We start from the raw sequence: 23226 nt of genomic DNA on the forward strand, positions 1-23226 counted from the left end.
CAATCAGTGGTGTTATGGATCCCCACCCAGGGGGCTGGCCGGGGGTGAGACAGAGATCAGAGCCGGGTTGATGGTGGAATCGATTGTTCATGTTCATCAGGGATCTCGCTGCAGGGGCGGACACACCATGAGAACATGCTAATGATGCCCCCCCCCCTTCCCCCCAGAGAGCCCGGACCCTTCGGGGCCACGAAGACCGAAGAATACAGAAAACGATCTCAAAATAATAATCAATAACCATATTTACATGATATTGATTAGGATATCCGTGTTGTTATCGGCTACAACGGCCATGACAGACAGTAATTAGACAACGCTTACAAACAAACTAAACTGCAGAAGGTCAGACTCAAAAGGATTTTGCATAGCTACGTGCATTATTATACGGTTTGCCCAATTTAATAAATAAAAACAACAACCACGACCTTCACTTTTGGCGAGAAACGGGAAAGAGATAAAGTTGTCAAGAAGGTGGTTTTTATGTGGGTGATTGATGGTCCACTGAAACCAAAGGGGCTCCTAAACAGTGCCAACCAGCCTGTGGTTGTTCCCCACACTAAACAGCCTCTCACTCCTCTTCTGAGTTCTCTAAAAGGCCTTAACACCCTCACCGAGCATGAGTGCTCCCGCATCGGTGCACGTCATTAGCAGGCTGGTAGAGAGAGGTGTGTGAGGCGAGCCGGTGAGAAGGCAGAGTAGAGCTCTCGGCGCGTGACACACAGCCACAGATGTCTTATTTAGAAGCAGGATTCTGTGGATTGGCCCGGCCAGCTGTGGCCAGCCGTTCTCTCCCCCCATCCATCCTCGTTACCAAAGGCCTGCTTTGTAGAAACAATGGCAAGGGGGAGCGGGCTGAATCACAGAGGTGTAACAGCAGGTGGTGTTATGGGGCACCGTGACCTTGCCGGCTCCAACAATAGCGTCTCACACTCTCAGGGGCTGAGGTGGCCACCTTCGTTTAGGGAACACATAGATCACAGGTGACTGGAAGGAAGGGCACGCTATCGCTCTATGTGTGCGTGTGCGTGTGCATGTGCATGTGCATGTGCAACGCACACACCTGTTTTGCCAAAGAGTATTAATACTTAAGATTCATGGGGAATAAAAAAGAAAGACCATATCATGATGTTCTGAGGTATAAATAGATGCATTATTTATTTTCAAGTGTGATTGTGTTTTCAAGAGAATTAAAAGATAAATAGGAATTTGAACAGAGAAAACTGGAACGTTTTCACAAACAATCCAGATAAAAGGGACCTGGTTTCACTGCAGGGACTTTTGTGTTGAGGTTTTGGGAAAAAGTATTGAGGAGGAGGAGGAGGAGGAGAAGGAGAAGGAGGAGAAGGAGAAGGAGGAGGAGAAGAGGAGAACAGGGAGGGGGAGGGACCCCGGCGGCGCCGCTCACCATGTAGTGCAGGTCGTCGAAGCCGTTGAGCAGCAGCTTGCTCTCGTACTGCGGCAGCCCCACGTGCTCCAGCCAGTCCCCCACGGGCTGCTCCAGCAGGCGGCCGGCGGCGCCTGCAGACAGGGGAGGGAAGCGCTTCAGCAAGGAGAAGCCCCGGCGGCGGTAGCAGCGGCACTGGGAGGACGACACGTGGCACTGCCACATCATCCTGGGCCAGCACAGCCGCGGGACGCCCCAGCAGCAGGAGGCCAGGGGAGACAGGGTCCCTCTCTGGGGCGGCTCCCGGAGACGGGGGGCCCACCCGAGGTTAGAGCGAAACAAGGGGGGGGGGGGGGGGGGGGGGGGGGTCGATGGTGGTGGTGGCGGCTGTCGAACTGCAGCCGACTTACCTACCCTGCCTCCTTCCTCCCTCCCTCCCTCCCTCCTTCCCTCCCTCCCTCCCTCCCTCCCTCCGTCTGTCCGTCCGTCGCTCTGCGGAGGAGAGGGCGATTGGACCAATATTTGAAAGCTGGTTTGCTGCCTGCTTAAACACAATCTAGACTACTGTAGTCTGGTAGCCATTGTCCAGCGCATGGTTGAAAGAGAGAACCAGGGTAAAAACTAAATCCAAAACTTTAAAAATGACATTTTTGAGTCCAATGCGGTCCAAACAGGAGCTTTGCTGAACGGCGTATATATATCCTTATTAAAGTCCAGTTAAGTCCATCCATTCGATGAGCGCAAAAGTGTGCAGATTCTTAGATCTTGTAAGTAGCAGCAATCCAAGATACAGATGTGTAATAATCACCATAACAGGGTTCCCCCTCAACTCACAGCTCCTGCGTAGTCTGTTAGGATGTTAGACACACTCACACATACACACACAGAAACACACACACAGACATACTCTTTAACTCCAGACAGGATTCTCCCACCTGAGCACACAAGTGTTCGTAAAGCAGGCAGCAGAACGGAGGAAAGGCAGTCGTGCCCACAGAGGATGGAACCGGCTAAGCTCCCACTGATTAATCACAAGCAGTAGACTCGCACGTCACAAAAATTTCAACACTGTCACAACCCAGCAGCAGCTGCACAGCCAATGACTAAATGACCGATTAAAGGATATTTAATCAGTCAATTATCCTTCAAAATCCAATCAGCATAAAATATTAAAAAATAAATCAAGCCAAAGTAGCATTCAGGTCAGAAACAGGTGAACACAATAAAACAATAACAGAATAAAGCTAAGGTCGTCTGTCCTTTGAGTATTTTTCTCCGGGCCCTCTCACGCTTCACCTGCCCAATGTAATCTGAAGACACACACACACGCACACATGCAGGCCCACACACACACTCGTCCTGCTCCTGGGGTGGCCGTCACACCCCGGTGACGGTGTTCTGCATCCCATACTCCGTAGCAAAAGAAAGATCCAGAGAGAAAGTGGAAAGCGTGCCCAGAGCGGCTTCTTCAAGGAGCTCAGAGCGGCTTCTTCAAGCGTGCCCAGAGCGGCTTCTTCAAGGAGCTCTTCAGGACAACTCAACCCAGGGCTGAACTCTGAGCTCAACTCCAGAGAGCTCAAAGTCCCCCAGGAGGTGCCGTCTGCCTCCCTCTGTCTCCGTCTGCCTCCCTCTGTCTCAGCCTCATCCGGTTCCCCCGGGGGCAGGGATGTCTGTATTAGTGGTAGTGGAAGTTCCCTCCAGAGATGGGACTAGCGCCCATGTGCTCCTCCGGTTCCCCGCGCTAAGGGAGAAAAGAGCCGAGGCAAGAGATGCTGGGACGGCATCCTCCTATTGTCCTGAACGACCAGGAAGCTACAGCGCGCATTCTGCTTCTCCCTTCTCCCTCCCCCTCTCTCTCTCTCTCTATCACTCTCTCTTTTTTTTTTTTTCTCTGTCCCTCACTTGCTCTTTCTTTCCCTCTCTCCCCTCCTCTCTCACTATCTCCCCCGCCACTCTCCTCACACCCTCCCTCCCTCCCTCCCTCTTGTCTCTCTCTCTCCCTTACCCCGCCCTCCCACACACCTCTCTCCCTCCCTCGCTCACTTAACCCTCCCTCACACCTCGTTCCCAACCTCCCCCACTCTTTTTCCCCAGCCGCCCTCTCTCTGTCGCCCCCTTCACTTCTAACCCTCTTTTTCTCTCTCACTCACCCTACCTACCTACCCCTTTGTGTGGCATAAATCTTTATGCCACACACACACACACACACACACACACACACACCCTCTCTCCCCCTCGTTCGCCCTTCCAGAGACACTGCTTGGTGGCTGCTCTTTGTGTGGAACCCGCTCCTCCGTCACGCTGAGATAAATGATTTTGTCTATTGTCTCCCACCGTTTCCCTTTCCCCTCGTCACACTGTAGATAAGTAACTTCTTATCAGCCTCACCCAAACCCAACACCCCACAAAAAATAAACCCTATTGTATCAGAAAATGTCCTGGAAGGAGTGTGGGGGACGGAAGGCACGCAGAGAAACAGCCCGGCCCACCGCTCGACAGAAGACGGAAGGGAATGACTTCGCTCTCTCCTCCCTGTGGGCGCCTCGGACTGGATGGATGGATGGACAGGATGATGGGCCCCCTGGAGGGAGTCTGCCGGCAGGGCCCTTACCCTGATGGAGATGGAGCTGTGTGGGGGGGGGATGCTATTGGGTCCTGGCTTGTGCCGCATGCTCAAAAAACCAGACGCAAAATAAGAAGCTAGCCTGGGGGTGGGTGTTGGTGTGGCCGTGTGGGGGTCCGGTTTAACGCGGTGGTCTCGGCCACACAAGGTCATGTGAGCTCATCTCCCCCCCTGACACGCCGGTTCATATTTAACCCGGGGGGCTTGTGTTTAGCAGGGCGAGGTTATGTACTGTGTCGGAGACAGTGAGGGGTGGGGGGGTAATGGCAGGGGTGTATCGCTGACAGCATGTGCGGTCGATTCTGGTTCTGGTTGACCGATGCAGTCAGGGGGAGATGGGGAGAGGGGGAGAGGGGGGGGGCCTCTGGTGACCATCCATCAAGCTTAAGGACAGGTGGGGGACACAAGCTATTGCAGAGCGATACACTACAACAACTACAACTACAACAACAACAACAACTACAACGGCACTTTTCTACAGCAGATCCTCTGACTCACTGTTCCGTATTCAAGGCTCCATTCACAGACAAGAAAACACAACACAGGCCAGGCCATTATTGACACATCCAATGCACTAAACCCAAAATGGAGCGCGGTATCGCGGCGGCGCAGATGTGAACGTATTGTTATGCTGCTGGCGGTCGTGTCTCCGCCTCGCTTCAGAGAACACAACCCGCACTGGAACTTTAAATGAGGACACAAAACCTCTCTCTCCCCGACTCCCTCTGTCCCCCTCTCTCTCTCTCTCCTCCCCCTCCCTCCCCCTGCCTCTCTCCCCCCTCCCTCTCTCCCTGCCCCTGCCTCTCTTCTCCCCCTCCCCCCCCCTGCCTCTCCCCCCCCCCTCCCTCCCCCTGCCTCTCTTCTCCTCCTCCGATCCCCTCTCTCTCTCCCCCCCCTCCCTCCCCCTGCCTCTCTTCTCCTACTCTGTCCCCCTCTCTCCCCCCTCCCTCCCCCTCCCTCTCTCCTTCCCCCTCTCTCTCTCTCCCTCCCTCTCTCTCTCCCCCTCCCTCTCTCTTTCCATCCCCATCCCTCTCTCCCTCTCCGGACCCATATAAAGAGGACAGGTCACCGACGGACCAACCACTTCTCAGGTACGCAGTTCTAAGATACAAAACGCATCAGACATAATACGGATGTCATATTGATCCCCTCCTCACGCCCGTCCCTTTAAAAAAAAAAAAAAGGACAGAAGAACTAGACCCAACTGATAAGGTGATAGCTCTATTATCAGCTCAGCTCCGCGAGCGTCCGTCCGTCTGTCTTTACGCACGGCGGCTATTCCAGGTCTCGAGTCATGTGCTCACTTACTGGCCGAGCCGCCCCATGTCTTCCTGCCACCGCCCAGATAGGATGAATACCAAGGGAGGGTGGAGGGCGGTGAGGTGGGAGGATGGTTTACACATGGTGCTGGGGGGATGAGGGTAGGGGTGGGGGCGTAGGGTGGATTCCATAACATGAGCAACCGCAGAATAAACAAGGAGATCGGGTGACTGGAGAGGCTCTGGTGGTTGGAGTGAACCTGACAGTGGCATCCGCCCCACATACAACGAGGACACACAGACACGCGTGCTGCTGCACTAGACCTGCACCGCTACCAAAAGAAAAAGCTTTTACATGAATGAAAGAGTTATGTTATACAATGGGTCAGGAAAGCACCGAGGCTGAGTCCTGAGCAACAAATATCGGAGTTGTATTTGTACGATTGGTTCAGATTAATAATCGTAGCATGCCCACGAGGGAATTCTCGACAGTGGACGATGAAAGTAATTTGGGGTAAAGGGTCAGCATTAGTGACCCCGCATGGATGGAGACGATGTGCAGCGAAGTGATTGGATAGTTACTCATTACACAGTGAATGGCGACGGCGTACTGTACCTGGCGTTGTGTACTGCTGGTCTCTGGTGAAATCGATGCCTGCTCCGATTAGTGTCATGATCTTCTCGATCTGAGGACGAGAGGAGACGCACGGAATCAGAAAGTGGAATGTGCATTTCTACATCACAAAAAAGGCCAGTTAGGATACATTATTAGAAGTAAATTATAAAAAGTTTCTCAATGCTGACGGCGAATCAGTTAACAGTTTGAGACAAATATCCGATAAAGCCACTGGGGCAGGAAATGTGTTCAGATTTACCTTTATAAATGATGAATGTGTCTGCAATCAAAACGGTGGCAATTTACGCATGCCTCCAGGTGTCAGATTTGTTTTACATGATTGCAAAATAAAACTGCTAGGAAATTGATGACAGCACATAAAGTGTATAGAGAACAGAAAAAGACCAAAAGTGCCTCTAGTTCTGGTTGGGATAATTGCATCAGTTGAAGATCATTCCAACACTGTTGGGAAAAACGTGTCCCAATCTCATTGTTAATAAAAATGGAGGCTTTTATCAGAGTGAAAAGTGAAACGTAGTGAAGACAGGCCCAGAGGCTCCCCAACCATCATGCCATCCACCAGTATAGATCATGCATTCTACATCTACCGGTCACCTACTATTGATTCCCAGTAACCATCACCAATGGAGCATGCACACACACTCAAACATAGACACATACACATGCACACGCTCACTCACTCACTGACTCACACACACAGCATTACTCCCTGAACACTCTGAGGCAGCAGATCCCCACAGTAGTGATATTACACCCGTCACACACAGTGACACAGAAGGATTATCCTGCCAATTCAATTCAGCAGTGTGTGTGTATCTGTGTGTTTGTGTGTTATTCTGCAGATAGTACTGCCACACACAGACAAAAAAAAATGATGGTTACAAAAACTGGCAGTGATTTCATTGTGTTTTTTTAAATCACATCATCAGTCACTGTCCCAATGTATCATATCCTTGTGAAATATGGGCGAGGGCTTTAAAGAAAAAATGTGCAAGATGGATTATTGGTCATGTTAGACAGCCCATGTCTACTTTTTTAAAGTGTGTGCATAAAATAGAAGTATGGATGAGATGACCAATCCATCATTCCATTGTGGACCTAGGACCTGTACTAGATACTTAAGATAAAAGTTGCTCTATGAACCTCTGAATTAAGAAAATTTTAATAATTATTTGCAACTCTTAGTACTTTTACATTTTGTAAGTTATATATTCGGTGTAAACACCTTAGATAAAGGACAACGCATCTTCATCAAGAGAGCAACAGGTAATTATAATTCTGAAGTGCTCATAGAATGAATGAATGCTAGGATAAGTAGAAGTAGTAGTAGAAGCAGAGAATGTTATTAAAATTCATGCATTCATTTAAAGGACTACTTTTTTTCAACCAGGACCCTATTTTCAGATAATTTTGTGGTCCAAGGGACAGTTTTTTAAACGGTTTCACAATTAAGCGCTTTAAGCGTCCCCCCCCCCGTCCCCCCCCCCCAAAAGCAGGCTGTAATGTCACCCTTTGTGGCAATTACCTCCCGTCAATGTATTTCCTATAAATGTGCTTGTTTTTGTCACAGACAGGCTCAGATTAGGATCAGGATCCCTACAGAGAAATAAAATGTGTTATCCTTTCGCTTGATCCGGTTGTTTGTTATTGGGTCCAACTAAGCCTCTCTCCAGGAGAAGTCTCGGGAGAGTTGAGTTGATGCAAGAAGAGATATGTGTGAATGTTAGTGAGACCTGGAGAGAGGAGAGTGCGATGTGTTGGACTTCAGAATGCCTAGTTATTAAGTGTTACCTAAAGCATTGGGGCTGAGGAGAGTTGAGATTGTAATGTCTATAAGGGAAATATCCTGCAACAATGAGGTTCCAGAGAGACTTCTCCTTGAGGGAGACTTGGTTGGACATAATAACAAACGGATCAGATCAAGCGAATGGTAAAGAAACGTGTTTGATTTCTCTTTGGGATCCTTTCCACCATATGAGGATACAATCTGAGCTGTCAGTGGCAGGAGCAGCACTCCCAGAGGAGGTACATAGACGGGGCGAAATCGCCCCCCAAAAGATTACATTTCAACCCGTTTCCGGGTATCACGCTGCAACGTTCTCGCCCCATGGCAACGCAGGACCAGTTTTAAAAGGATTCTGAAAATAAGGGCCAGGATGGAAATCCCAAAGTTTGCATTTAAAGCCATTGAAGAGAATAAAAAAATAATATAAGAACCCAAGAGTTTTCCGCATTCCAAAGAACAGCTTATCAGATCTTGAAATATTTCCGGCGTCTGCTTTCAAAGGAGAACAGGACAGGCCCAATCCCAGAGGTACCAGAGGAGATAATGTTGTATAAAGATTCCATCTTACACTGTCAACAGAATTTGATCGCCGTGGCCGTAAGATGGGGGGGGCCATGAGGGTCTGCTGAAAGAAAGGGTTTAGGGGGTTTGTAGTATTATTGCTATTCGGTTTCTCAGTTGTAAGGAGGAAAGTGCCAACTACTGTCTTGGAACCAGCCTTTGTGATTTATAGAGAGAGAGTGGGAGTGTGAGTGTGTGTGTGCTGTATCTAAGAGATATTAAATCAAAATCGAACGTAGTCTAGCGCTAATGGACACAGATGTATATCGATGGTACGACCGCTGAGTGAGGTGGAGAATGTTCTAAGTGTACTCCAAGGTGTCGAGGAGCACATTAAAGGAAAGATGAGATCAAAACCATTTTAAACAGACAAAAAATAAAAGAGAAAACGTCACCCTGAATCTTCCTCAAACCATCTAGAGTGCTCCGCACAGGAAACATTATCTTCACATGGCCGCTCCCTTTCCATTCCATACATTCAATGTAAATGTAATCCAGATTTGTACCCAAGAGGAATATACCTCAACCCTGTGTGTGTGTGTGTGTGTGTGTATGTGTGTTCAAAGTTATTTTTTTCTTTAGCAATGCTGTAATGAATCAAATGCTGTCGATTAGGATTCTGCGCATAGGATGGATGGCAGGTGAGTCACACACACCCACCTCTGCTGTCTAACTCTGAGAGACACAACCTTCAGCTGTCTGCACCATGTGCTGCGCATCCCACAACTCAACACTCAACTTGAAACTTAAGTTTGAAAGTGATCTCATCTAGTGCAGGGTTGAAGGATCCATAGAGTACAGAGTTGGAAAATATGGTTGTGTGTGCGTGCACACGGTCGGACAAAATATTAATGATGAACATTTAGGCAAATGTTTGCGCACCTATAGTCAGCTCATTTGGTATTAACAGTCCTTCACAGGCTATTGCAAATATTATCATTTAGTTGGAGAGGTTGAAAACATAGCTGAAATCGGTATAATCGAAGATTTCAAATGGAAGTGTGAATGATCAATGTGTGGATTTAGAGGTGATTAAACATATTCTGTTACTTGTTGCTTACATAAGGAAAGATTTCCATTCTGTGTTTGTACCAAACCAACCCTGTAGAGAGCATGAAGGCACAGGCTGTTCTTGTAAAAACAATACGAATGGGTAGCTGTCCACTATCCAACTCAAATATGACTGAGGAAGAGGCATAGATAGAAATTCAAGAATACTGGCGTATAATACTGGAATACTGAATACTGGAATTCTAGAATACTAGATCTGCCCAACTACTGCACGTTTATTCTGCCCTGCCTCAGATCATCTCCCGCAAATACCAAAAATAATGTACCATCACTTAGAATGTAGCTAGTCAAACCTAAACCATTTCACCCCCCGCTGAACGAAGAGTGTTCGCTCGGCCGTTTACTTAATCGAGTTAGTTTGCAGTGGTCTCACACAGAGCTGTTGTTCTCGGTCTGATAATGAGGGTGCAGCCATGTTCCACTCCCATGAAAGCGTGGCCGCATAACCTCTGAACCGCGGTTCGATCTCCCCAGGAGACAGACGCCAGCTCAGAGTAATGAGACACAATGGTGATAATCAACACGACATCCATGGAGATGTCCGTGCTAACCCATTCCCCCGCCGCCGTTGGTCCCGTCTCTCCTAAAGCAGATGAAGAATGAGGCAACAAAACAGCGGACGTTCTAGCTAAAGTTAAGGTCCTTCGCACCATTGCTAAAGCTATGTTTACAGCCAGTTAGTGCTTCCTCTATAAAAACTACTGTGCTGAGTCTCGAACAACACCTTGAGCATGGGCGTGGGTGTGTGTATGTGTGTATATATTGCAGAAAATACTAAAATGCTAATAGCCTATTCCCTGTGCCCGGCAACGAATCAGTGCAGGGGCAGCATAACCTCTTCCAATCGTTTCTTTCTAGGGAGCAAAGTGCTTCCATTCAAACACTGAGCCTCGCGGGCAGGAAGGGGTTAATACCTTTTAACGACAATTGTGCCCGGTGATTCGATCAAGGAGAAACGCATACAGAGCAAAGAGCTCTCAAGGTTTATGTCTAAATATAACAGAAAGTCTTTTCAGATATTCAGAAAGATAGAGAAAGAAAGAGTGAGACAGAGACAGAGAAACAGACAGACAGAGAAGGAGACAGAGAGAGAGAGAGCGAGAGCGAGAGCGAGAGCGAGAGTGAGAGCGAGAGCGAGAGAGAGAGAGAGAGGGACAGAGACAGAGACAGAGAGAGCGAGAGCGAGAGCGAGAGAGAGAGGGGGACAGAGACAGAGAAGGACACAGAGAGAGAGGGTAATCAAACATTTATGTCCGTCAATAAGCAGCCAGGAGTGGAGGAGGCTCCATTGTGAGAGGGGGGTCTTTGGAGAGCGTCCGGACACAATGGGCAGTGGGGTCACGAGTCATCCAGGGGGGGTCAGAGGTCAACAGCTGCCACGCTGGGGGAACGAGGATGGATGGCCGCAGACGTGCGATGGCAATGAAAAAGGAAACGCAGGAACACCGCACACAAACTCCTCTACTCTCCAGCAGCATCCCCCTATTAGTTTACAGAGATCTAAGACCTGCCAGGGGTATCCAGCACCGTCTCCCTGAGAAGTGAAACGTCAGCTCCGGTAACTCATGGAGGTGGTCCCGGCCGTGTGGGGGGGTGGGGTGGGGGAGAGAGAACCTGTTCAGGGTGAAACCAAGGGCGCCACTTAGAGTGTCCAGAGAGCTACTCCCGCTCTATTGGACGGGGGGGGGGCAGGGCTGGCACCAGACATGCCCACCTCTCCTCTGAGCAGCAGGTGCCAACAACTCCATCCTCCCCCGGAACAACGCAGCGTCAGCAGCACCACCCACCAAGCCCAATGTGGATCACCGCAATATTAGTAAACACATTTCTTATTTTTGGCTCGTGACTTAAGCCGCTCCGCCTCTTCCCCGGCCCTGCTGACAGACGAGACAACTGTGGAGCTCAGAGGACAACTGTCCCACTACAGGCCACCTTCGCTCCAGAGGAGGCGATGATGGGTGAAGCGCAGGGGGCGACCGACTAAGAGTATTCAGAGTTTGTATCGGTCAGAGAGCAAGAAATGTTTCCCTACGGAAAGAGGGAATGAAAGAGGTGAGAAAAGTAATGTCTATAACCCAATGTGTGTGTGTTTCTTTGTATTGCACAATAAGTCAATGTGTTGTATGTTATCTATTTGTATAAATATGTGTACTTGCTTCATGGATTATCCACTAATTTATGTACATATTCATTTCAGTTTAATTTCATGCTTTACCGACACATTCTTTCATTTAAATGTCATGCCAATAAAGCTTTATTGAATTGAATTGCATGCCTTGTGCCTCCTGTGGTTGGGCTGTGCTCTCTCTCTCTCTCGCTCGGTCGCTGTCTTTTTCGCTCTCCCTTTCTCTCTCTCTCTCTCTATTAGGAGGTCCCGAGATGCAAGCACCAGCGTAAAACACACCTGCACACGAGGCCTTCATCCCATGAGGTCAGACCCCCTGGTGACTGCAGCGCACAAACCATTCACTCATAAATGGTTTGAAAAGGGCACAAACGGAGCACGTCAACAAAAACGAAACAGGGACTCATACTGCTAAGGTCTGTGCTGGCAGAGGTAGAGAAGCAACAGAGGATCAGTTGTTCAGAAGAACCTCAAGTCCATGAGGGAAGCCATTGTATCAAAGACCTCAAATAAATGTTATGCCCCTCAAAACATTTGTGTTGCTTAGAAATTAAGAGATCAGCTCAATAGAAACACCGGCTCTATAAAGAGACTGATGACAATGAAACAACCAAAGAAACAGAAATAAAAGAAAGCATCCAGCCCAAACACTCATCTGCCTGTTGCACTTCCACAGGGTGAAAACCGCTCCCATGGACCTGCAGCTTGTTAAAGTGAACGCCGTAAAGCCAATCAATACTCACAAAAGCTGGCTTCATGGTGGCTGCTGGGATCTGCTTGCGTTACGGAGGGACCACCAGAAATGAGAGTAAAACACTGAAACTCTGCTGTGGCTATGAGCCTGTGACCCCCCCCCCCCCCTCTCCCTCCCCCTCTCTCTCTCTCTCTTCCCAGCTGCAGCGCTTTGCCGGGCCACACTGTGTGCCCCCTGGATTGTCATGTTCATTTTGATCCCGGGACCGAGACAAACCCGCATTAGCATGCGCCTTACTCACAATTGCTCAGACACACACGCACGCACGCATACAACCAAGCACACACACCAGATTTGACTTGCATGAGGTCCTGGCCTATGCATCTCTCGATTTGGGGAACCAGGCTGTCTGTTTTGTGGCAGTGTGTGTGTGTGTGTGTGTGTGTGTGTGTGTGTGTGTGTGTGTGTGTGTGTGTGTGTGTGTGTGTGTGTGTGTGTGTGCGCGCGCCGTGTGCGCGAGTGCGCCGTGTGCGCGAGTGTGTGTGGCCATGTGTGAATAAAACAATGGAGAGAAAAAATAAGATGTATGTAAAGACAAAGAGTTTGAGAACAAGCAGAGACGGTGTTTGTGCGCGTCTATGTGTGTGTCAGTGTGTGTTGTGTGTGCGTGTGTGTGTGTGGGGGGGTCGATACGGTCACAGAGCTCAGTAGAGTTCTCAAGCAGCCATCCGCAAGTTGTAGGAACGTAGCCTAAAAGCTGCTGCACCCTGCATTTAAGAGGACACTCCACCAACCCAGAGAAGGCTGAGACGGAGAATGAGGGAAGGGAAAACAATCAACCAATAAAGACTGGTGTCCACGTTCGCTCCAATTAACATGCACTTTACATCGAACAGCCATTCCTACAAAAGGAGGGGATAGGGAACACCACGTCCACGCCAGTGATTCACTCAGTGAATTCTTATTTTTAACCCTAGCCAGGTCTTCTTTTTATTGGACAGAGGAAAAATTTAAAAATAACGCATGATGCGATAACTCGAAAAAATCTATTTTTGTGTATTATTCACATTATTCCTGCTTTATCAAACCCCACTAAAAAGCATGAATAAGAATTATATTAAGGTAAACTATACAGCTCTGGAGATCTGTATAATTCAGCATAAATATTAAATAAATAGTACAGATATATCGGGTCCCTAATGCTTTGAATGGCAGCAGGACTTGTACTGCACTGCTTTGGTCTTGAATTAATCAAATGAAGGCAAGACATTTGATTTCATGCATGCATGCCTATCTTGCTATGCAACAATATTCTAAAGCACAACAGATACAAAATGCAAGTCAATATCCCTCTCAAACCTTGTTTGCCCAGAGAAAAGGACACGTCTAAATGTTCAATAATCAATACATTAGGACGACGATGCCAAACCCATTTTCGGATTACAGCTGATTGACTGGGCACTAAATCAAATGAGTTACACAATGAAGCCTTTCCACCACAAAGCTCCTTCAAGGAGTCCTTCTGATGAGCATCAAGAGAAGGGGACTGCGCTGGGAATATTAATACAGAGAAGACCATTGTGTGAAGAGCAGCAGCCATTTTCCCTCTGTGACGTAGTCTAAGGAGCTCACTCACACTACGACCGTGCTCCGTACGTCACCATTCCCAAGGAGAGGAAACGCTCCTCAGGGAAATAAACCAAGCATGCACCAACGATATTTAGCCACCGAGCAGACGCCTCCGTCCAAAGAGACCAGCAGATGCTTGTCACTAAGCGAGGGGGACAGGCCTGTTGCTTCATGGTACCGACAGGTGGGATTGTCCTACCCACGCGTTACCACATCAATGATCATCATCAGTGGAAGAAGACTTCTCCTGCTTGTTGGTATGCAAGGCAGCACTAGCCGACTGAAGTCGCACAACCAGACACACACACACGGCAGTATTTGCATGATTAGAGTGGAAGAGATAATAGGCCGAGCGAGGAGGGAGATAGGAGCAGCCCGAGCCGGGGAGCAGCGACTGTCAAGCCTGCTGAACTCAGAGACGATGTAAACAAACAAACCATGCCCGGTACGACTATGAAATGTTAATGGTAAGACGACTGTAGATGATCTGCCCTCGTGAGATGAAGAAGTACCCCCAAACCCCTCTTTGACCTTATTGTATGTTTGTTGTACGTCCTAGCACTTAACGCTGAAAGCACCTTATCCTAGCTAGCTTTGTGTATATGGGGAATGGGTTAACCTAGCGATTGTTATTTGTTTCCCTTTTTCTCGATATATTGTTTCTCTTTCTTCTTACAAATGTACTTGGTACTTTGGATAAAAGCGTCAGCTAAATACCTTAAAGGTAGATGCAATGAAGGCCTCAGCCTCAATGAGACTAACTTGTATGAATAAACTCATCTTTTTTTATTATTGCACAGCCAGTGTGAACCCCTTGGTAGCCCTCAAGGTCCCGCGCAGAACACTGAACCGGGACATTAGCCGATGGGACTAGGCCCTCAGACGCTGCACTCTCATTGATTGTAGACACAGGGAGAGGGCAGGTCAATGCTACAGTCACCAAAAAGCTGCGCCCATACATTTTCAAGGGAGTGGCGACCATGATGGGTTTTTAACAATTGGTTATAAAATTTGAGTTATGCTTTGATGACAGCCAATTAAATACCGCAATTCTTTACAGCGGCAACAATAAGAGACGACATGTCAATATATATTCTTACCAAAGACAAAATCTCTCCAAAACGAAAAACTCCCAAAAAATAAAAGTTTGTCATGCTAAAAACATGTGTGTGTGGTTTTATTTCAGAGCGTGGGGAGGTACTTTAAATGGGCGGGCAGTCCTATTGAAATAGGTAGTCACTTCTTCAAGTTGCTGAGTGGCTGATTATGAACAACGAAGCTTAGCATTGAGCTAAATAACAATCAACTCTACCCATCACCGTATGCCTCAAGACCTCCTTCTCAGAATGGACCATTTCCTAAACCCTGCATTCAGAGTTATCCCAGAAGGCTGGTGAGATAGTCCTCAAACAACCGGTCTGTTTTTTTATTATCTGGAAAATACTTCATATCAGCCCTACGTCAGCCATGGCCAATGAGGTCATGTACAGAGTGACTCCACAGGGGCGGCAACTCAATCCCCTCTGTGAGTGCGTGAGGGTGAGTCAGAGAGCGTTTCATATTAAGATCACTGACTCAGTAAAGATTACTTAGCATATAATGTAAAAAGATACAGTCTGCATTTAGCTGAACATAGAGTTCCAGGTGTGTGTAGTTAGTAGCGTGATAAGGTTATAACTGTCTAATTGAGAGGCAAGAAAGGCCTATACAATTGGAACATAGTATCACAATCAAAAAATAAAATATGAATTTAGTGTACTTTCTTTCATAATCAGGCACGATGATGACAAATTCCTCAGGGAATCAGAGAGTAATCCAATATATCCGTTAACGATGAGGACGATGCAAACCCATACAAATCAATACAGGCACAATCAATGACAAGTCCTCATCTTCTGTCCGTCAAGTGGAATATAGATTTTCCCTCTTCGATCCTCAATGTTGCTGTGAACCATCATCATCGGTCATCCGCCTCATAAAGGAGTGGAATGCTGTGAAGTGCTTTAAAGTGTGTGAACCTTGATAACTAGCTTTATGGACCTTTTCCTCTGCAAAGCGCTGGTGGGAGAGCGGTGGTGGGGCTGGACGGTGGGTGAACTTGGTAAGAGGAGCGGGTAGGTCCTAGAGGGAGGATCGAGCTACGGATCAGTCCCACTCTCCGCATCTCAAATTCCACCCTGTTGTCTCTCCTCTTACCCTTTCCACGAATGCCCTTCTATCTTCCCGTCTTATATGTCCCCCGCTCCATCGACCAACCAACGCGTTTCCCCTTCCAGGACCAGTGTTGAATATGCACCGTGAACCAGATCCCTAATAAATATTACAGATGACATCACCATCATAGAAATACCAACCAGGGCATGTCTTTCACTCGGAAAACCCAAGAGACGAAAGAGTTACAGCTCAGCTGATAGTTTGATATTACAGATGTGTTCGGTCCTGCAATAACAACCACCACAGATCTATGTTGAACGCCAGGCGAAAACCACTCAGGCACGTCGTTTACCGTGGCGCGGGAAAACGACTTAAATCAAATCAAGCGTTCAGGTTCGAGAGGCACGCTCGGTTGGTGTGAGACCAGCTCTTAAATCAGAGGCGGCTCCGCTGCTGCCAGTGTTCTGACGTACCCGGGGCTTATGCACTCCGACTGAACCACGGAGACGCCATCTCAGCCCGCCTGCACACTGTCCCCCTCGCCCACATCTCCTCCAACGCCTCTGATTGTATTGGCACAAGATCGGCAGCGGTGTGTGTGTGTCTGTGTGTGTGTGTGTGAGACAGGGCATATAAGGTCTACAGCGTTCGGGAGGTGATGATTGATGGTCGGGAGGAGTGATAGCCAGCGAAGGCGTGCGTGGTGAAACACTTGTTATGTAAGCGCTGTTCAGGATTCACGTGTTCTTGATCATACGGTGGAGGATACAGGGTAGCACACAATTCTTTTAGAGTAGTCAACTATTGGCTATTCGACTTTTGTAAATGTATTACTACTATCCAACATTGGACTGACTTGTTTGAGCTCCAGAACTCCCACACACAGTAAATCCTGACCCTCTATACCGGGCCTGAGCTCAACCCCATCAGGGCGGACGACAAGTGACAAAAACGTTCTGACAGTTCCCTGGCGACCCCCGCCTGAGTGAGTCATGTGACCTGCAGAGACCACAGAGAGAGGGACCTGGTGGTGTTACCCCGCTACGCTAACCATATCGCTCAGCCATCGCTTAAGATCCTTCCCTCGGCACAAACCCAGAGTGTCACGCCGACCCAGAATGCAGCGCGGCGCTCTTACCTCGTCCCACTCCGAGGTGAACGAGGGCGACTTCTCCAGCCTCTTCTTGCCCGCGCTGCAGTTGGACACCGACTCGCTGCGGCTGCCCAGACAGCCGTCCTCCTCGCCGGGCGGGGACACCAGCAGGTCCGAGTCCGACTTGGAGAGGCTCCTGGCCAGCTTCAGGTCCCCGGGGGGGCGCATCCGGCCGGCGGGGCTCCCCCCGGCGCCGCCGCCGTCCCGGGGCTCCTTACTCACAGTGGCGTAGATGGCTTTGGGGTCAAAGTCTGTCAGGATGGCGGCCATGTTGGGCCGGGGCGGGGACGGTGTAGCCGCCGCCGCCGCCGCTGGTGCTGGCGCGGCCGTGGGAGGGGCCTTCGCTTTGGTCGGAGGCTTTGCTTCCGGGGCTTTGGCCTCCGGCGCGTTGCCCTCCGGTTTAGGCTGGCTGGCCGGCGTCGGTGTCGCCGTCACCCCCGGCAACCGGAAAGGCTCCTCGCGGCAGTCGAAGACGGGGGAGGAGCCGTGGAGCAGGCCGGTGAACTGCTCAGGGACACCTGCCCCTGGCTGCTCCTCGCTGGGCTGGGAGACGTCTGCTGGGGAACCCGGAGAGAGAGAGAGAGAGAGAGAGAGAGAGAGAGAGAGAGAGAGAGAGAGAGAGAGAGAGAGAGAGAGAGAGAGAGAGAGAGAGAGAGAGAGAGAGAGAGAGAGAGAGAGAGAGAGAGAGAGAGAGAGAGCAAGCGCGAGACAGAGACAGAGAGAGCGAGAGGATGAGAGAGGAGGAAAGCAAGAGAAATTGAAACGGTTAGTCTGTGACAGGGCTTTGAGAAGAAATGGTCTTCCCCCCTGAAGGAGCGGTAGGTGGGGTGCGCGGCTTGGTGGGTCGGGGGTGTTGCCTCAGCACAGCTCATAGGAAGCCGCCCACACCCTTAAAAACAGATCTGTAATTGTTTCCTACCAGGAGCAGGGGGAGAGCAGCAAGAAAAAGCAGAGACGAAGGAGTGAGAGGAGACAGAGGGAGGAAAGACAAGCCCGAAAGTTTGGCCACAGAATTCCAGAGCCCAGCTTGCGGCCGTCTCACGTCTCCCTGGCCGTGTTCCCGAACATGCCTTCCCCGTGTTTCACCACTGACTGACACCATCTGCTCCTGCGCCCTCATACCTTCTCTGTCAAAACACACGGGGTTCCCTTTAAAGACCCGACCCCACACGCAGAAACCCAACGCGCCAACCACACACACACCAGTGTTAACAAACTTAACAAAATTCAAAAACCTGCCACTTAAAAATGATCCTAAGCATTATGTAGCGTCTTATCCTCGTTATGCGAACGGTTTATCCTAGCAATTGTAATTGTTTGGCACTTGTTTCTATGAATATCTTCACTGTACCGACAGAGACACACTATTGTTTCTCTTTCTTCTGACTAATGTACTTATTGTAAGTCGCTTTGGATAAAAGCGCCCGTCTGCTAAACGCCCTAATTGTAAATGTAAAGACCAAAGAAGACAAATAACTTACATTCCCCGGCTGGATACTTCAGGCTCTGCAGCAGCCGATGACCCACTATGAGCAGTGCAGCACACTTGTCCCGCACGTCAGACCAGTCCCCAGACCCTCCCTCCCTACGGAGTAGCTGCCTGCCACAAAGTAAAACCCCTCTCTTCCAGCGTCAGAGACGCCCACAGACGGAGAGCCCACAGAGTGGGACACAGAGGGAGTCCTTTGTTTTCCCTCCTGCTACCTTCAAGGCTCCACTAAAGCCCGCTCTGAGCTCTTGATAGCCCTGCTGTGTCGTGGCTCTGTGCTGCTGCTGCTGTCGCCGTTGTTGTTATCGTTCCCTGTGCGGTCAGCTGTCCACGTCGCCTCCGTCCTCCCTCGTTCCTCGTCCATTAAAAGCCAGCCGGCCAGCGGGGATGGAAATTCCGATCACTCGATCTGCTGCCCTCTCGGCCACAATCCTGATAATTAGACTTGTCACGTGGTGACTGAATGAGTGTGTGTTCGGGTGAGTGAGGGCATGCGAGTGCGAGTGTGCATGCGTGAGAGTGTTTGAGTGTGTGCGAGTGTGCATATGTGTGCGGGTCAGGGTGTTGGGTGACAGGGAATCTGGAGCAGTGACACCGCAGCAGCAGACCAGTTGACCTGTTGCAGCAGTTAATAGTCCTGTCCTTCAGAGAGCCGCTGAGAGTGATGTTGTGACCAGGAGGAGGAGGAGGAGGAGGAGGAGGAAGAGCATGAGGTGGAGGAGGAAGAGCATGAGGAGGAGGAGCAGCAGGAGGGAGGAGACAGAGGAGGAGAAGGAGGAGGAGGAAGAGGAGGAGCAGGAGGAAGAGCATGAGGAGGAGGAGCAGCAGGAGGAGGGAGGAGAGAGAGGAGGAGGAGAAGGAAGAGCAGGAGGGAAGAGGAGGAGGGAGAGGAGGAGCAGGAGGAGGAGGAAGAGCAGGAGGAAGAGGAAGAGGAGGAGGCAGTTGGCAAAGCAAACTCCATTTCACAACATCTAAAGGAGGGGGGCGGAGGAATTGTTTTTGCGCTGAAGTGTTGAGAAAGACTTGGACCCATGTAGGGGCAGAGACGCCCGATCAGTAAGGGCTTCGTTGTTCCTTTGAGTTTTGAACTGGTCATTAGCGAAGAGAGTGTGTGTGTCTTTGTGTGCGTGTTGGGGACCCCACCCTGTACTCTCCCCTCCCATCCCCTCCCCGCCCTCCCCATCGCTAAACACTTCATTTGGGAAAAAAAGCTGTGTGTGGGTGTTGTGTGTGCGCGTGTGTGTTTGTGTGTGTGCACTCGCATTATAAACGGGTGAGTGAGTACACTGTACACATGTCCAGAACCAGAGCCAAAAACACACCCACCACCCTGTCCTTGGCTGGCTGTGGGCTGTGAACGCCCAGATGAGCCAATCCCCCCACCACCATCGCCAAGACAGCAGATGGAGGCTACAGAGTCCCCCCGGTGTGAGACGAGTGAGGTCACCACAGAGACATGTGTGTTTCTCTTGGCCCACCCCCTGTGAGCGGCGAGCTTCACCGGTGACTTCATCCAGACCCACATATCACAGCCGCTCACAGCGCTGTCCCACCGCACAACATGTACTGTCTGTCCGTCCGTCGATATGAACCTGCACCCTGTCAGGGACAAACACTGAAGAGGGTACATGAGGCCGTACAAACACTACCAAGAGGTTTCCATTCAGCAGTGACCACCACTTCAAGTGTTGCTATCCCGTGGTGATCTTCATCCCTGTGGAAAGGTTGGACTTCAAAACGGTACAGCCAGGTTCAAACCAAACCCAACACGTCCACCACAGCAACCATCAGGCAGGTAAGTATACCATGTATATCTTGAATCCATGTCAAATATAAAGACGACAATTCATTTCCATATTCCCTCACAGATCACGTTTCCTCATTATACTGAATTAAGCGCAGGTCTACGGTATGCCACTTGACTCCGTAACCAATTCACCGCTTCACAAGTCCCACTTACAACTGTTCAGATCCACTTCAAGCACAGAGGAGGCGTCTTGGTTAGTACCGAGTGTGCATCAGAGAAGGAATTCTAGCTTTGTGTTGCCAGCCCACCAGTTCTCCCTTGTTCCTCTGCCAGGGAATATCAATCACCTGCTCCTTAACCAGCCAAATCCGATCGGCGGCCTGGGAACGCCAACGAGACATTCCCTGGCGGCACTAATCCGAACCAGCCAATCGAGCTCCGCTAAACGTATTGCTTTCATTACAGCGACAAGCCCCGAGCTTTCCTCTGCTTCCTCCCACGCTAAACGACAGCCCCCCAGCGGCGGTGTGTGAGTGCGTGGACCGGTGTTAACCGGTATTAAACAGTAACACGAGGCCCTTGAAGGTCCTCATCACACACTGACCTCCAGGGGCCCGGGGCCCGGGCGGCTGGAGGCTGTCTTTCGTCTTGTGTCCCGGGGGTCTCTGGTCGTTGGGGGCGGGTGTTTTACGGTGCTGAAGGTGCAGAGAGAGAAGGCGTTAAGAAGACACACTTTAGTTACACAGGCGGACAGAGACGGTAATCGACAAAGCACTAGAGAGCACTTTAGTAGAGCATAAGAGCACTGCAGTGAACAACTTCATTTCAGCAAGAGAAATGTGCTAAAATGAATCTTATTCACTGTAGCGCTCTGATCCGAACGCTACATAGGGTTAGGGTTAGGCTAACCCTCTGCAGTACGGTTTACCACACGCTGTTGCTTATTACCAAACAAAAACGATAACAGTTTTGATATTAATAACTCGGAGCAGATACAATCGGAATGTCATGATGCCACATAAAGTTCTAAGCAGCTACGGGGCGGAGGAGAGGAGTAATACAAATCAGCAGGGTGATAAAATGCAGAAGGCCACATAAATAGATATAACGGGCTCGTAAACACGGAGGCAAGATTGAGTGAGGCCTCAAGTTACGCGGCTTGGTACAGACGTCACGTCTGAAAAGGCTGCGGAGTGACGCAGAAGGGTCTGAGAGATGTCGTCTTAGGGAACAGCAATGCTCCAACCTAAACAAGGGGGGCCACTCTTCATATTTGAAACTGTCAGGCAGTAGACAGGCCCTTACTTTGTTCAATGGCCCTGAATGGCAATCTGCCAGACAAGCTTCAAATCCCTTTGCTCTTAGCAGATCTGCCACTACAAATATTTAATGTTAACCAGTTAATTACCTATTGCCATAAATAGTCATGATTAAAAAAGTATTTTGACTGTTACACATTGGGTAAAGTTTTAACAGCAAAACAAACTTCTGAAGGGTTGTTTTTGGCCAGAAATTAGGGGCTGAACTGTGAGAACACATTCAGGAAGCATCCATGAATGCATTGCTTATGCTAATAATAAACATGCAAGCTTATTAGCATATGTCCTGAGCGGCGTCACTGTAGAGAACGTGAGCTTGTTAGCATAGCATGAGCCTCCTAGAGCCAGTGAGTCTGGGGAAATGAAAGAGTTAGTCTGAAGGAGAGGGGGCCTATATGTAAGTCCATCCCAATCCCCCTTCACTTAGAATGGGTTAGGAAGGGCTGGATATGACGGAGAGAACACACGTTGGGGTATCTATCGGTGCGAGCTGCGTGACACGGTTTGAGCAAGCAAACAGTTGTGTTTTTCTTAGGGCTCACACAAAAAGACGAGAACAATGAACGGAAGAATAACATTAATACTACATCAGTACCTGAGGTAGGACACTGTTGGAACTGTGCACTGTGTTTTTCTCTTCTGAAACCGATATAGAAAACAGAGTTAGGTCATGGGCTCGGCAGGCATTGGGTTACATCATAGCAATCAATGATGAGACATTTGCCCCATTATCAACGCAGCAGCAGTCAGTGGGATTGGGTTTACACCGGCCAGGGGCGGATAGCAGACTGAAGCTAGCCCAGGGGGCCGGCGGTGTTCCACATCAGTCTTTATGGAGGAGACATGGCTGGCTAACATAAAAACACTTAAGATGACCATCCCTTTTACGGACGCCTGGCAAATCAGGTTCCGCAGAAGGAGACCATAATGGCAATGAAATAAAAGGACTCATTAAATATTTGTCTGCGGCCGTCGGTATCGGAACAATGTGGGTTTAGGCTGATTGGTTCCAATGGTGTTCATCATTTATTCAAATACAAGGAGCCGTGATTACATCAGTGGAAGGAAACCTCAAACCGGAGCAGCCAGCTGACGTTTCTACTGGCGGAGGCCGACAGAGGCAACAGCCCGAGAGCCTGGGGCTGCTTTTAAAGACATCTACATCAACAGCCAGGGACCCAGCACAGGCCCGCTCATTTAATCCCCTTTATCCAATTACATGCAGGGCCATTCGCTGGCCCTGACCACGCCGGGCCGCTCTGGAAGCCCGCTGGAAGACGTGGCGGCTCTGTCTGACAGGCTCTCCGGCTCACTATATTTAGCCCGGGCGGAGACGACTCTGTGGATGTACCGTACGTGAAATAAACTGAGTTTGTTTTAAATAAACAGAATGGTCTCCTGGTCAGGCTGGCTGGGACCACTCCCAGAGGACATGTCTGCAGTCTACCTGGAAGCACCCTTTGGAAAGACGCTCTAACCCCCACCTGCTCATTAGTCAGGTCAAGTATAAAATACAACATTAATCAGTGTATCCCAACTATTCCATGAGAGATAAATAATGTCCATTCCTGCTATCTGACAAGTAGTAGTGGCAA

General features: G+C 49.5%; 1 protein-coding gene across 2 annotated transcripts in view; it reads right to left on the minus strand.

Annotated features, from left to right (window-relative positions):
• Positions 1–23226, minus strand: part of LOC130385396 (ankyrin repeat and SAM domain-containing protein 1A-like) — a 65581-nt gene that overhangs the window by 15131 nt on the left and 27224 nt on the right. Inside the window, exons 12-17 of one of the 2 annotated variants that reach the window (XM_056593897.1) lie at positions 22227–22270; positions 20917–21007; positions 17062–17630; positions 8258–8314; positions 5883–5952; positions 1406–1518 (exon numbers count right to left, since the gene is read on the minus strand). In XM_056593897.1, coding sequence (XP_056449872.1) covers positions 1406–1518; positions 5883–5952; positions 8258–8314; positions 17062–17630; positions 20917–21007; positions 22227–22270 — 944 coding nt within the window. Of the gene's footprint in view, positions 1–1405; positions 1519–5882; positions 5953–8257; positions 8315–17061; positions 17634–20916; positions 21008–22226; positions 22271–23226 lie in introns of both variants that reach the window. The other variant, XM_056593904.1, reaches the window with a different exon arrangement.

This window comes from Gadus chalcogrammus, chromosome 1 (assembly GCF_026213295.1).
Source record: "Gadus chalcogrammus isolate NIFS_2021 chromosome 1, NIFS_Gcha_1.0, whole genome shotgun sequence".
Classification (NCBI taxonomy): domain Eukaryota; kingdom Metazoa; phylum Chordata; class Actinopteri; order Gadiformes; family Gadidae; genus Gadus; species Gadus chalcogrammus.